The sequence below is a fragment of the Panulirus ornatus genome, chromosome 65, assembly GCF_036320965.1.
Source record: "Panulirus ornatus isolate Po-2019 chromosome 65, ASM3632096v1, whole genome shotgun sequence".
Taxonomy (NCBI): domain Eukaryota; kingdom Metazoa; phylum Arthropoda; class Malacostraca; order Decapoda; family Palinuridae; genus Panulirus; species Panulirus ornatus.
In genome coordinates, this window is record NC_092288.1 from 23,779,640 (window position 1) to 23,795,542 (window position 15,903).

Genomic DNA, 15,903 nt, shown 5'->3' on the forward strand with positions numbered 1-15,903 from the left:
TGTGTGTGTGTGTGTGTGTGTGTGTGTGTGTGTGTGTGTAAGACTGCATATTTGTGTACATGTTGAGGGGTATGTACACGTGTGTGTGTGTGTGTGTAAGACTGCTTATTTGTGTACATGTGGAGGGGTATGTACATGTGTGTGTATATGTGTGTGTGTGTGTGTGTGTGTGTGTGTGTGTGTGTGTGTGTGTGTGTGTGTGTGAAGATGTGAAATATGACCATATATATTGTGAACGTTACACAGGAATGAGACACATGCAAATTGATATCATGTAATAGATGTATCTACTTAAATCTACTTGTATCTACTTCTCTCTGTCTACCTGAGCAGAGATGAGTTTAGGTAAAGTTAGGAAAGGATGTAATCAATTTTTTTTAATTGCATTATGTTTTCTTCTGTGTTAACAAGTGTAGCGATACTTTGCATAACTAGTTTGATAGATAATTGGTAAGTATATATATATATATATATATATATATATATATATATATATATATATATATATATATATATATATATATATTCCCTGATGTGATTATTACACGAAAGTGCACTTGGGAACTTTTCGTGTTTCATTTTCCCCGTGGACTCATAGGAATATATATATATATATATATATATATATATATATATATATATATATATATATATATATATATATATATATATATATATATATATACCTCTCCACATGTACACCAATATGACTAACACACACACACACACACAAGATGGCGGCCGCAGTACAGGCCTTGTTTACTTCATCTCCTGCAGGCAAACAGATCGACGGCATCTGGCACACGGGCGTGGTGGCCTACGGCAGGGAGTACTTCTTCGGCCCGGGAGGCATCGAGTCCTGCAGACCTGTAAGTACCAGCGCCCTCCTCCAGGAGGAACCAAATTGTACAAAAATAACCAGAATAAATGAATAAGGACATATACAGTTCACTAACTGCATTATCTATGATTATTCATTATTATGACGTAATATGTGTCGAGATGGAGTTGGCCATTGATGTTGGTGGACGAAGGGAAATGTGTTTTCGATGGTGGGCGGAGGGAAAATTTTTTTTTGATACCTCCCACCTTCGTGTCTGACGGGTAACTGACCCGGGGTTTTCAGCTCGGCGCCAAGCCGCTCCCGGGATGGTTCAGCGCATGCGCGCGCGCGAGGTACCATGCGGTTAAGGTTGGCTGTTCTAAATGATCTTGAGTGATCGGGGCCTGAACATGCAGGAGGGTGAGAGGCGTGCAAGGAATAGAGTGAATTGGAACGATGTGGTATACCGGGGTGGACGTGCTGTCAATGGATTGAATCAGGGCATGTGAAGCGTCTGGGGTAAACCATGGAAAGTTGTGTGGAGCCTGGATGTGAAAAGGGAGCTGTGGTTTCGGTGCATTACGCATGGCAGCTAGAGACTGAGTGTGAACGAATGTGGCCTTTGTTGTCTTTTCCTAGCGCTACCTCGCACACATGAGGGGGGAGGGCGATGGTATTCCATGTGTGGCGAGGTGGCGATGGGAATGAATAAAGGCAGACAGGGAGGTGAAAGACCTGAGAGGCTGCCTCCAAGTAGCGCCAGGTGACGCTCTGGAGGACGAGGCGGACGACTGTGGCGCTGCAGGCGTGTACTACACCATCTGTACAGTGGCAGACGTGCAGGGTTGACACACGCCTCCTCACCTCTCAGACCCGCGCGCACGTCGCCTCCCATCTGTCTCCTGTCAGCTGGTCAACAACCCAATATATAGTTAACAATGCATGACACAGTCTTTTATATATATTTGTTATTATACTTTGTCGCTGTCTCCCGCGTTAGCGAGGTAGCGCAAGGAAACAGACGAATGGCCCAACCCACCCCCATACACATGTATATACATACACGTCCACACACGCACATATACACACCTATACATCTCAACATATATATATATATATATATATATATATATATATATATATATATATATATATATATATATATATATATACACACACACACACACACACACATACATATACATATATACACATGTACATAATTCATACTGTCTGCCCTTATTCATTCTCGTCGCCACCCCGCCACACATGAAATGAAATCCCCTACCCCCCCGCATGTGCGCGAGGTAGCGCTAGGAAAAGACAACAAAGGCCACATTCGTTCACACTCAGTCTCTAGCTGTCATGTATAATGCACCGAAACCACAACTCCCTTTTCACATCCAGGCCCCACACTACTTTCCATGGTTTACCCCAGACGTTTCACATGCCCTGGTTCAATCCATTGACAGCACGTCCACCCTGGTATACCACATCGTTCTAATTAACTCTATTCCTTGCACGCCTTTCACACTCATGCATGCTTAAGCCCCGATCACTCAAAATCTTTTTCACTCCATCTATCCACCTCCAATTTGGTCTACCACTTCTTGTTCCCTCCACCTCTGACACATATATCCTCTTGGTCAATCTTTCCTCATTCATTCTCTCCATGTGCCCAAACCATTTCAAAACACCCTCTTCTGCTCTCTCAACCACACTCTTTATTACCACACATCTCTCTTATCCTATTATTACTTACTCGATCAAACCACCTCACACCACATATTGTCCTCAAACATCTCATTTCCAGCACATCCATCCTCCTCCGCATAACTCTATCTATAGCCCACGCCTCGCAACCATATAACATTGTTGGAACCACTATTCCTTCAAACATACCCATTTTTGCTTTCCAAGATAACGTTCTCGACTTTCACACATTTTTCAACGCTCCCAGAACTTTTGCCCCCTCCCCCACCCTATGATTCACTTCCGCTTCCATGGTTCCATCCGCTGCCAAATCCACTCCCAGATATCTAAGACACTTCACTTCCTCCAGTTTTTCTCCAATCAGACGTACCTCCCAATTGACTTGCCCCTCAACCCTACTGTATCTAATAACCTTACTCTTATTCACATTTACTCTCAGCTTTCTTCTTTCGCACACTTTTACCAAACTCAATCACCAGCTTCTGCAGTTTCTCACATGAATCAGCCACCAGCACTGTATCATCAGCGAACAACAACTGACTCACTTCTCAAGCTCTCTCATCCACAACAGACTGCATACTTGCCCCTCTTACCAAAACTCTTGCATTCACCTCCCTAACAACCCCATTAATAAAGAAATTAAACAAATATGGAGACATCACGCACCCCTGCCGCAAACCTACATTCACTGAGAACCAATCACTTTCCTCTCTTCCTACTCGTACACATGTCTTACATCCTCGATAAAAACTTTTCACTGCTTCTAACAACTTGCCTCCCATACCATATATTCTTAATACCTTCCACAGAGCATCTCTATCAACTCTATCATATGCCCTCTCCAGATCCATAAATGCTACATACAAATCCATTTGCTTTTCTAAGTATTTCTCACATGGATTTTTCAAAGCAAACACCTGACCCACACATCCTCTACCACTTCTGAAACCACACTGCTCTTTCCCAATCTGATGCTCTGTACTTGCCTTCACCCTCTCAGTCTATACCCTCCCATATAATTTCCCAGGAATACTCAACAAACTTATACCTCTGTAATTTGAGCACTCACTCTTATCCCCTTTGCCTTTGTACAATGGCACTATGCAAGCATTCCGCCAGTCTTCAGGCACCTCACCATGAGTCATACATACATTAAATAACCTTACCAACCAGTCAACAATACAGTCACCCCCTTTTTTAATAAACTCCACTGCAATACCATCCAAACCCGTTGCCTTGCCAGCTTTCATCTTCGCAAAGCTTTTACTACCTTTCCTTTGTTTACCTAATCATTCTCCTTATCCCTCTCACTTTCCACACCACCTCGACCAAAATACCCTATATCTGCCACTCTATCATTAAACACATTCAACAAACCTTCAAAATACTCACTCCATCTTCTCACATCACCACAACTTGTTATCACCTCCCCATTACCCCCCTTCACTAATGTTCCCATTTGCTCCCTTGTCTTACGCACTTTATTTACCTCCTTCCAAAACATCTTTTTATTCTCCCTGAAATTTAATGATACTCTCTCACCCCAACTCTCATTTGCCCTCTTTTTCGCCTCTTGCACCTTTCTCTTGACCTCTTGCCTCTTTTATACATCTCCCAGTCATTTGCATTATTTCCCTGCAAAAATCGTCCAAATTCCTCTCTCTTCTCTTTCACTAATAATCTTACTTCTTCATCCCACCACTCACTACCCTTTCTTATCTGCCCACCTCCCACGCTTCTCATGCCACAAGCATCTTTTGCGCAAGCTATCACTGCTCCCCTAAATACATCCCATTCCTCCCCCACTCCCCTTACATCCTTTGTTCTCACCTTTTTCCATTCTGTACTCAGTCTCTTTTGGTACTTCCTCACACAAGTCTCCTTCCCAGGGTCACTTACTCTCACCACTCTCTTCACCCCAATATTCTCTTCTTTTCTGAAAACCTCTACAAATCTTCACCTTCGCCTCCACAAGATAATGATCAGCCATCCATCCAGTTGCACCTCTCAGCACATTAACATCCAAAAGTCTCTTTTTCGCGCGCCTGTCAATTAACACGTAATCCAATAACGCTCTCTGGCCATCTCTCCTACTTACATACGTATACTTATGTATATCTCGCTTTTTAAACCAGGTATTCCCAATCACCAGTCCTTTTTCAGCACATAAATCTACAAGCTCCTCACCATTTCCATTTACAACACTGAACACACCATGTATACCAATTATTCCCTCAACTGCCACATTACTCACCTTTGCATTCAAATCACCCATCACTATAACCCGGTCTCGTGCATTAAAACTACTGACACACTCACTCAGCTGCTCCCAAAACACTTGCCTCTCATGATCTTTCTTCTCATGCCCAGGTGCATATGCACCAATAATCACCCATCTCTCTCCATCAACTTTCAGTTTTACCCATATCAATCTAGAGTTTACTTTCTTACACTCTATCACATACTCCCACCACTCCTGTTTCAGGAGTAGTGCTACTTCTTCCCTTGCTCTTGTCCTTTCACCAACCCCTGACTTTGCTCCCAAGAAATTCCCAAACAACTTTTCTCCTTTACCCTTGAGCTTCGTTTCACTCAGAGCCAAAACATCCAGGTTCCTTTCCTCAAACATACTACCTATCTCTCCTTTTTTCTCATCTTGGCTACATCCACACACATTTAGACATCCCAATCTGAGCCTTCGAGGAGGATGAGCACTCCCCGCGTGACTCCTTCTTCTGTTTCCCCGTTTAGAAAGTTAAAATACAAGCATCGTTACCCCCCCCCCCCCGCTTCAGTGAGGTAGCACCAGAAAAACAGACAACAAAGGCCACATTCGTTCACACTCAGTCTCTAGCTGTCATATGTGATTCACCGAAACCACAGCTCCCTGTCCACATCCGGACCTCACAGACCTTTCCATGGTTTACCCCAGACGTTTACTCACAACTTCCTCCTTTTCCACACACTTCCCAAACTCAGTCACCAACTTTTGCAGTTTCACACTGGAATCAGCCACCAGTGCTGTATCATCGGCGAACAACAACTGACTCACTTCCCAAGCTCTCTCATCCCCAGCAGAGTGCAAACGCTACTCTCTCCAAAACTCTTGCATTTACCTCCCAAACCAACCCATCCATAAATGAATGAAACAACCGTGGTGATATGACACACCCCTTCCGTAGACCAACCTTTACTGGGAACCAGTCACTATCCTCTCTTCCTACTCGTACACATGCCTTACACCCTTGATAAAAACGTTTCTATGTATCTAGCAGCTTACCTCCCACACCATACATTCGTAAGACCTTCCACAAGGCATCTCTATCAACCCTATATTTTCTTCAGATCCATAAATACTTCATGCAAATCATACTTTTTCTCAAGTTTTTCTCTCACATTCTTCAAAGCAAACACCTGAAATCACACTGTTCCCCTCCAATTTGATGCTCCCTACATGCCTTTCCTATCTCAATCAATACCCTCCAATACAACTTACAAGGTATACTCAACAAACTTATGCCTCTGTAGTTAGACCCTTCACCTTTTTTTCCCTTGCTTTTATACAGTGGCACTATACATGTATTCCGCCAATCCTCAGGCACCTTACCATGATCCATACGTACATTGAAAATCCTAACTAATCAGTCATCACCACAGTCACCCACTTTCATAAGATATTCAATTGCAATGCCATCCATTCCAGCTGCCTTGCTACATTTCACCTTGTTCAAGGCTTTCACCACCTCTTCTCTCTTTACCAAATACTTTCCATGACTCTCTGACTTCGCATACCATCCCGACCAAAACCCATCCTAAATCTGCCACTCCCCACCATCAAATACATTCAACTGTTCTTCAAAAATAGTCACTCGATCTCCTCACTTCATCACTCTCTGTGACCACTTCCCTTTTTGCCTCCTTTACTGATGTTCCCATTTGTCATCTTTGTTTTACTCACACTATTAACCTCCTTCCAAAACATCCCTCTGAAGTTTAGATACTTGCTCACCCCAGCTCTCATTTGCCCTCGTTTTTCAACCCCTGCCGCTTTCTCTTATACATCTCTCAATCATATGCACTCCTTCCCTGCAAGTACTGCCCATATAATTCTCTTTTCTCTCTCACTGGCAACGTTACTTCTTTATCCCTTTACTCGCTACCATTTCCCACGTGCCCTCCTCCCACCTTGCGCATGCCACACGCCTCTCTCGCACATGCCAGCACTGCTTCCTTAAATACCCGGCATTCCTGACTCACGCCTCCAGCTTCGCTTACTCACACCTGGTGCATTCTACGCTCAACCTCTTCTGGTATTTCCTCGCACTCTTTTCCTTGCTTACTTACTTTCACCACTCTGTTCTCACCCATTACGTTTCCGCTATTCTGCATACCTGTACAAATCTCTCTCTCTCTCTCTCTCTCTCTCTCTCTCTCTCTCTCTCTCTATATATATATATATATATATATATATATATATATATATATATATATATATATATATATATATCTTTCATACTATTCGCCATCTCCCCCGTTAGCGAGGTAGCGTTAAGAACAGAGGACTCGGCCTTTGAGGGAATATCTTCACCTGGCCCCCTTCTCTGTTCCTTCTTTTGGAAAATTAGAAAAAAAAAAAAAAAACGAGAGGGGAGGATTTCCAGCCCCCCGCTCCCTCCCCTTTTAGTCGCCTTCTACGACACGCAGGGAATACGTGGCAAGTATTCATTCTCCCCTACCCCCAGGGATAATATATATATATATATATATATATATATATATATATATATATATATATATATATATATATATATATATATATATATATATGCAATGCCAAGGGCACGACTAAGATTTCTCATGGAGGCCAGGCCATGAAGGAAACATGAAGAAACTCATGAGAGTCGACGGCGCAAAATGACCCAAGAGTTGTTGAGGTAGTGGGAACTCTGCTTTATATGAAGGGTCAGGTCATGCGTGCTAGGGAAAACATGGAGGAAGCAAGGTGGGGAGGGAGGTTGAGAGTTCCAAAGCTGAGCGGTGTAAGGGAAAGAAAGAGGTTTCACATCGGCCCACCAACGCTCGGGTTGCCAACGACCACAAAGTAATTACGTGACGCCATGGCTCTGCCAAGTGTTATGAGATGTAGCCAATGGAAGGGAGGCACACGAGCAGTTGGGCCTCTTCAACGGGAGGGAGGGAGAAAACGAGGAAATATTCGTAAAAAAAAAAGAGAGAAAGAAAACGCGCTGATGGAAGGTAGGTCGGTCAACTATTTGAGATCAGAATGGACGAGTTGATGAATCGCTCGTTTTGTATCATTGTAACGACTGTTCAATCGAGAGCAGTTTGAGGTATCGGAACAGTTTTGAGGTATCGGAACAGTTTGAGGTATCGGAACAGTTTGAGATATCGGAACAGTTTGAGGTATCGGAACAGTTTGAGATATCGGAACAGTTTGAGGTATCGGAACAGTTTGAGATATCGGAACAGTTTGAGATATCGGAACAGTTTGAGGTATCGGAACAGTTTGAGATATCGGAACAGTTTGAGGTATCGGAACAGTTTGAGGTATCGGAACAGTTTGAGATATCGGAACAGTTTGAGGTATCGGAACAGTTTGAGGTATCGGAACAGTTTGAGGTATCGGAACAGTTTGAGGTATCGGAACAGTTTGAGGTATCGGAACAGTTTGAGGTATCGGAACAGTTTGAGGTATCGGAACAGTTTGAAGTATCGGGACAGTTTGAGATATCGGAACAGTTTGAGGTATCGGAACAGTTTGAGGTATCGGAACAGTTTGAGGTATCGGAACAGTTTGAAGTATCGGGACAGTTTGAGGTATCGGAACAGTTTTGAGGTATCGGAACAGTTTGAGGTATCGGAACAGTTTTGAGGTATCGGAACAGTTTTGAGGTATCGGAACAGTTTTGAGGTATCGGAACAGTTTGAGGTATCGGAACAGTTTTGAGATATCGGAACAGTTTGAGGTATCGGAACAGTTTGAGGTATCGGAACAGTTTGAGATATCGGAACAGTTTGAGATATCGGAACATTAGGCCCATTTTCTTGAAGGGGGCGAGGGAGGCTTAGGTAAATGTGTGAGTGTTGGCCAGGTTAGGGGATTGGGGGGGATGTGGCTTCACAAGTGGCCACAGGAGAGGTGGCCTGGTGTGGCTAGGTGGCCTGGTGTGGCTAGGTGGCCTGGTGTGGCTAGGTGGCCTGGTGTAGCTAGGTGGCCTGGTGTGGCTAGGTGGCCTGGTGTGGCTAGGTGGGGTTATGTGTGGCCCCACAATTGGCCACAAAAGGAGATAATGGTGAACCATTGGATGTTAGACTGAAGGAGGGGAGGAGAACGTGAGGGAGAGGAGGAGAACGTGAGGGAGGGGAGGAGAACGTGAGGGAGGGGAGGAGAACGTGAGGGAGAGGAGGAGAACGTGAGGGAGGGGAGGAGAACGTGAGGGAGGGGAGGAGAACGTGAGGGAGGGGAGGAGAACGTGAGGGAGAGGAGGAGAACGTGAGGGAGAGGAGGAGAACGTGAGGGAGGGGAGGAGAACGTGAGGGAGGGGAGGAGAACGTGAGGGAGAGGAGGAGAACGTGAGGGAGGGGAGGAGAACGTGAGGGAGGGGAGGAGAACGTGAGGGAGAGGAGGAGAACGTGAGGGAGGGGAGGAGAACGTGAGGGAGGGGAGGAGAACGTGAGGGAGGGGAGGAGAACGTGAGGGAGAGGAGGAGAACGTGAGGGAGGGGAGGAGAACGTGAGGGAGGGGAGGAGAACGTGAGGGAGGGGAGGAGAACGTGAGGGAGAGGAGGAGAACGTGAGGGAGGGGAGGAGAACGTGAGGGAGGGGAGGAGAACGTGAGGGAGGGGAGGCCAGAGAACATGAGGTCTGATGGTGTATCATAATCTATATAGATGGAGACAGGGCAGTAAAGTAGAAGGCTCCTCCTCCCTCACACCCACCCACCCACCACCTCTCCCTCCGGCTCAAACACCAGTATGGGAAAAAAAATAGCTTGAGAATGAACGTCTCTTAAGATAAATAAATGAACTCACGGAATTTATTTCTATAAGGGAAAGGATGAATGACACACACACACACACACACACACACACACACACACACACACACACACACACACACGCTGGTCTACTCCCACTAGGTGGAGACACTGGGGGCGTGTGGAGGGGTGGAGGGCGTGTGGAGGGGTGGAGGGTGAAAAGGAACGGGTGTTGAAAAGATGTTTCCATATATTGTAACCAATATTAGATTTTGTGTCGCTCTGTTTTGAAACGGTGTGATGGAGCGAGTGGAGCGAAGGGAAGTGATGGTGAGTGATGGAGGAGTGAGGGAGGGAGTGAGGGAGGGAGTGAGGGAGGGAGGGGAAAGTAAGTGAATGTGTGAGGGAGGGAGGTGGAGGGAGGGAGGAGGCAGGCGTGTGCGTGGGCCCGCGGGCCTGCTGGCTGCTCCCGCCTCAGTGCCGGGCTGACCGTCGCCGAGAGCAGACCGCGTCGCTCCCGCACACCAGGTACGTCCACCGCCCACCCGCCCACGATCCTCGGCGGGAAGTCCATCTATTCTAGTGCCCGCCCGCACGCGCCCGCGCTCGGTGAATACCTAAGCTGGTTAAGTGACCGCCCACGCCCCGCTAGTGGTCGCCCACCCATTCATAGCCGCCCACGATCTTCAGTGCCCGCCCACGCCCCGCTAGTGGTCGCCCACCCATTCATAGCCGCCCACGATCGTCAGTGCCCACCCACGCCGTATAGTGACCGCCCACGCTCTATAGTGTCCGCCCACGCTGTCATACTGACAGCCCACGTTGTCTTAATGACCGCCCACGCACTCTAGTGTCCGCCCACTCACTCTTGTGACCGCCCACGCACTCTGGTGTCCACCCACTCACTCTGGTGACCGCCCACGCACTCTGGTGTCCACCCACTCACTCTGGTGACCGCCCACGCACTCTGGTGTCCACCCACTCACTCTGGTGTCCACCCACTCACTCTGGTGTCCGCCCACTCACTCTGGTGACCGCCCACGAACTTTAGTGTCCACCCACGCTGTCAAGATGACCGCCCACGCTATTTTTAGTGACTGACAACGCTATGTTAGTGACCACCCACGCACTCTAGTGACCGTCCAAGCACTCTAATGACCGCCCACGCACTCTAAGGACCGCACACGCCCTCTAATGACCGCCCACGCACTCTAGTGACCGCCCACGCCCTCTGTTAACCGTCCGTGACCTCTAGTGACCGCCCACATTCTCTAATGGCCGCCCACTCACTTTCAGTGACCGCCCACGCACTGTAGTGACCGCTTACTCTCTCATAGTGACCGCCCACGCTCAATAGTTATCACCCACGCACTCTGGTGATCGCCCACGCACTCTAGTGATTGCCTGTGCTCTCCTAGTGACTACTCACACACCCCCTAGTTACCGCCCATACCCACTCCCTGATCACCCACGCACTTTAGTGACATCCTACGCTCTGTTGTGGCCGCCCACGCACTCTAGTAACCACCCACGCTCTGTGGTAACCTCCCACGCACTCTAGTAACCACCCACGCTCTGTGGTAACCTCCCACGCACTCTAGTAACCACCCACGCTCTGTGGTAACCTCCCACGCACTCTAGTAACCACCCACGCTCTGTGGTAACCTCCCACGCACTCTAGTAACCACCCACGCTCTGTGGTAACCTCCCACGCACTCTAGTAACCGCCCACGCTCTGTGGTAACCTCCCACGCACTCTAATAACCGCCCTTGCTCTGTGGTGACCACCCTGTCCACTGTACGGGTCTGCTGAAGGGTCGTACCTCAGTCTGGTGGGGGGTAAGGGTCGTACCTCAGTCTGGTGGGGAGGTGAGGGTCGTGCCTCAGTCTGGTGGGGAGGTAAGGGTCGTGCCTCAGTCTGGTGGGGAGGTAAGGGTCGTGCCTCAGTCTGGTGGGGAGGTAAGGGTCGTGCCTCAGTTTGGTGGGGAGGTGAGGGTCGTGCCTCAGTCTGGTGGGGGGTAAGGGTCGTGCCTCAGTCTGGTGGGGAGGTGAGGGTCGTGCCTCAGTCTGGTGGGGAGGTGAGGGTCGTGCCTCAGTCTGGTGGGGGGTAAGGGTCGTGCCTCTGTCTGGTGGGGAGGTGAGGGTCGTGCCTCAGTCTGGTGGGGAGGTAAGGGTCGTACCTCAGTCTGGTGGGGAGGTGAGGGTCGTGCCTCAGTCTGGTGGGGAGGTTAGGGTCGTGCCTCAGTCTGGTGGGGAGGCGAGGGTCGTGCCTCAGTCTGGTGGGGAGGCGAGGGTCGTGCCTCAGTCTGGTGGGGAGGTAAGGGTCGTGCCTCAGTCTGGTGGGGAGGTGAGGGTCGTGCCTCAGTCTGGTGGGGAGGCGAGGGTCGTGCCTCAGTCTGGTGGGGAGGTAAGGGTCGTGCCTCAGTCTGGTGGGGAGGTAAGGGTCGTGCCTCAGTCTGGTGGGGAGGTAAGGGTCGTGCCTCAGTCTCGTGGGGAGGTAAGGGTCGTGCCTCAGTCTCGTGGGGAGGTAAGGGTCGTCCCTCAGTCTGGTGGGGAGGTGAGGGTCGTGCCTCAGTCTGGTGGGGAGGTGAGGGTCGTGCCTCAGTCTGGTGGGGAGGTAAGGGTCGTACCTCAGTCTGGTGGGGAGGTGAGAGTAGTGCCTGTCTGGTGGGGAGGTAAAGGTCGTGCCTCTGTCTTGTGGGGAAGTAAGGGTCGTGCCTCTGTCTGGTGGGGAGGTAAGTGTCGTGCCTCAGTCTGGTGGGGAGGTGAGAGTAGTGCCTGTCTGGTGGGGAGGTAAAGGTCGTGCCTCTGTCTTGTGGGGAAGTAAGGGTCGTGCCTCTGTCTGGTGGGGAGGTAAGGGTCGTGCCTTAGTCTGGTGGGGAGGTGAGGGTCGTGCCTCAGTCTGGTGGGGAGGTAAGGGTCGTGCCTCTGTCTGGTGGGGAGGTGAGGGTCGTGCCTCAGTCTGGTGGGGAGGTGAGAGTCGTGCCTCAGTCTGTTGGGGAGGTTAGGGTCGTGCCTCAGTCTGGTGGGGAGGTGAGGGTCGTGCCTCAGTCTGGTGGGGAGGTAAGGGTCGTGCCTCAGTCTGGTGGGGAGGTGAGGGTCGTGCCTCAGTCTGGTGGGGAGGTGAGGGTCGTGCCTCAGTCTGGTGGGGAGGTGAGAGTCGTGCCTCAGTCTGGTGGGGAGGTTAGGGTCGTGCCTCAGTCTGGTGGGGAGGTGAGGGTCGTGCCTCAGTCTGGTGGGGAGGTGAGGGTCGTGCCTCAGTCTGGTGGGGAGGTGAGGGTCGTGCTTCAGTCTGGTGGGGAGACGAGTGTCGTGCCTCAGTCTAGCAGGGGAGACGAGGGTCGTGCCTCAGTCTGGCCGGGGAGGTGAGGGTCGTGCCTCAGTCTGGTGGGGAGGTGAGGGTCGTGTCTCAGTCTGGTGGGGAGGCGAGGGTCGTGCCTTAGTCTGGTGGGGAGGCGAGGGTCGTGCCTCAGTCTGGTGGGGAGGTGAGGGTCGTGCTTCAGTCTGGTGGGGAGACGAGTGTCGTGCCTCAGTCTAGCAGGGGAGACGAGGGTCGTGCCTCAGTCTGGCCGGGGAGGTGAGGGTCGTGGTGTGTGCGGTCGTGCTCCCCCCCCACACAGACGACCTGGAGTGCCAACTTGGCTGTGGTCGCCGGGTTGGCATGTAACAACATGGTTGACTCATGGACGAGTGACACTGTGGAGGTGGAGGAGGAGGAAGTGCCCACCATTCTCCTGCTGGTGGTGGAGGTGTACTACACCCTCCTGCTGGTGGTGGAGGTGTACTACACCCTCCTGCTGGTGGTGTAGGTGTACTACACCCTCCTGCTGGTGGTGGAGGTGTACTACACCCTCCTGCTGGTGGTGGAGGTGTACTACACCCTCCTGCTGGTGGTAGAGGTGTACTACACCCTCCTGCTGGTGGTGGAGGTGTACTACACCCTCCTGCTGGTGGTGGAGGTGTACTACACCCTCCTGCAGGTGGTGGAGGTGTACTACACCCTCCTGCTGGTGGTGGAGGTGTACTACACCCTCCTGCTGGTGGTGGAGGTGTACTACACCATTCTCCTGCTGGTGGTGGAGGTGTACTACACCCTCCTGCTGAAGGTGTAGGTGTACTACACCCTCCTGCTGGTGGTGGAGGTGTACTACACCATTCTCCTGCTGGTGGTGGAGGTGTACTACACCCTCCTGCTGGTGGTGGAGGTGTACTACACCCTCCTGCTGGTGGTGGAGGTGTACTACACCCTCCTGCTGGTGGTGGAGGTGTACTACACCCTCCTGCTGGTGGTGGAGGTGTACTACACCCTCCTGCTGGTGGTGGAGGTGTACTACACCCTCCTGCTGGTGGTGGAGGTGTACTACAACCTCCTGGGGGGGATAGACAGGTCGGGACGGTATGACTCAGGGGCCCGTCCTGCTGGATAGACAGACGGGGACTCGCAAGTTAGGGCCGTCTCCTTGGATAGACAGGTAGGCAATTTACGAGCCAAGGACGTATGCTGGATAGACAGAGATACTGTAACTGGTGCTGGACAGACAGACGGACGGGCACACACAAGTCATGGACGTCTTGTAGACAGACAGACAGACGGGCACTCAGAAGTCAGGGACGTCTTGTAGACAGACAGACAGACGGGCACTCACAAGTCAGGGACGTCTTGTAGACAGACAGACAGACAGACAGACACTCACAAGTCAGGGACGTCTTGTGGACAGACAGACAGACAGACAGACACTCACAAGTCAGGGACGTCTTGCAGACAGACAGACAAACAGACAGACAGACAGACGGGCACTCACAAGTCAGGGACGTCTTGTAGACAGACAGACAGACGGGCACTCACAAGTCAGGGACGTCTTGTAGACAGACAGACAGACAGACAGGCAGCTCAACCGTCTGGGAGACATCTACGAGACGGACAGTCGAGAGTTACGACCGTCCACTGTGTGCTGTGGCTACAGGGGGTACTTATTGTAGAGGGGGTGATGTAGGATGGGGGGGATAATAATTGTGAGGGGGGGTTAGTGTAGATTTAAGAGGGGGATAATAATTGTGGGGGGTGTTAGTGTAGATTTAAGAGGGGGATGATAATTTTGAGGGGGGGTAGTGTAGATTTAAGAGGGGGATGGTAATTTTGAGGAGGGGGGTAGTGTAGATTTCAACCCCCCTCCTCTCCCTTCCCCGTCTAATTTATACTGTCCCTCATCCGTTCTCGTAGACGGGGGGGCTTCAAACCACATCCCTCCAAGAAAATAAAAAAAAGATAATTCCATTAATTATAAGTCAAAGATAATTCGTTGTAAAGTAATTCATCATTTGAGACAGAGGATTGGGTTCCTGGGTGTGTGTGTGTGTGTGTGTGTGTGTGTGAAGAATTACATAGACAGTGAGGTTCGGATCCCAGACAGGACTTGTGGACAGGGCCGGATTACATGTGACAGTAGGATTACAACAATGGAATTATTACAGGCCCATTGTAGGTCGTCGACAGGATAAACATGTATGAGAATTACATTGAATCCAAACATAGAACATGTATAAGAATTACATTGAATCCAAACATAGAACATGTATAAGAATTACATTGAATCCAAACATAGAACATGTATAAGAATTACATTGAATCCAAACATAGAACATGTATGAGAATTACATTGAATCCAAACATAGAACATGTATGAGAATTACATTGAACCCGGACCCCGACAGCTGTGGTAACCCAGTTCCAAATATAATCGTCCGCGGAAGTGTGGATGCTACCTCACATATGGCAGGAATTTCTGAGAAATGTAATTCTGGCCAAGAATGTCTCCGGAAGCGACTCAAGATGAACGGCTGCACGCGAGTGAATTATATTGACAGTGGGCCAAGTTCTGCCTCAGTCGCCATTTGATCGACACAAACTGGATTACATTACGATTATATTTCTGGATATCATTTTCATAGATGATATGAAAATTATATTAATTATATATATATATATATATATATATATATATATATATATATATATATATATATATATATATATATATATATATATATATTTTTTTTTTTTTTTTTTTTTTTTTTATACTTTGTCGCTGTCTCCCGCGTTTGCGAGGTAGCGCAAGGAAACAGACGAAAGAAATGGCCCAACCCCCCCCCCCCCATACACATGTACATACGTCCACACACGCAAATATACATACCTACACAGCTTTCCATGGTTTACCCCAGACGCTTCACATGCCTTGATTCAATCCACTGACAGCACGTCAACCCCTGTATACCACATCGCTCCAATTCACTCTATTCCTTGCCCTCCTTTCACCCTCCTGCATGTTCAGGCCCCGATCACACAAAATCTTTTTCACTCCATCTTTCC

General features: G+C 49.2%; 1 protein-coding gene across 4 annotated transcripts in view; it reads left to right on the forward strand.

Moving 5' to 3' along the window:
• Nucleotides 1-15,903, forward strand: part of LOC139746493 (uncharacterized) — a 201,892-nt gene that overhangs the window by 142,946 nt on the left and 43,043 nt on the right. For all 4 annotated transcript variants that reach the window (XM_071657780.1, XM_071657782.1, XM_071657781.1 and 1 more), the window contains one exon: nt 778-869. In XM_071657780.1, coding sequence (XP_071513881.1) covers nt 778-869 — 92 coding nt within the window. The remainder of the gene's footprint in view (nt 1-777; nt 870-15,903) is intronic.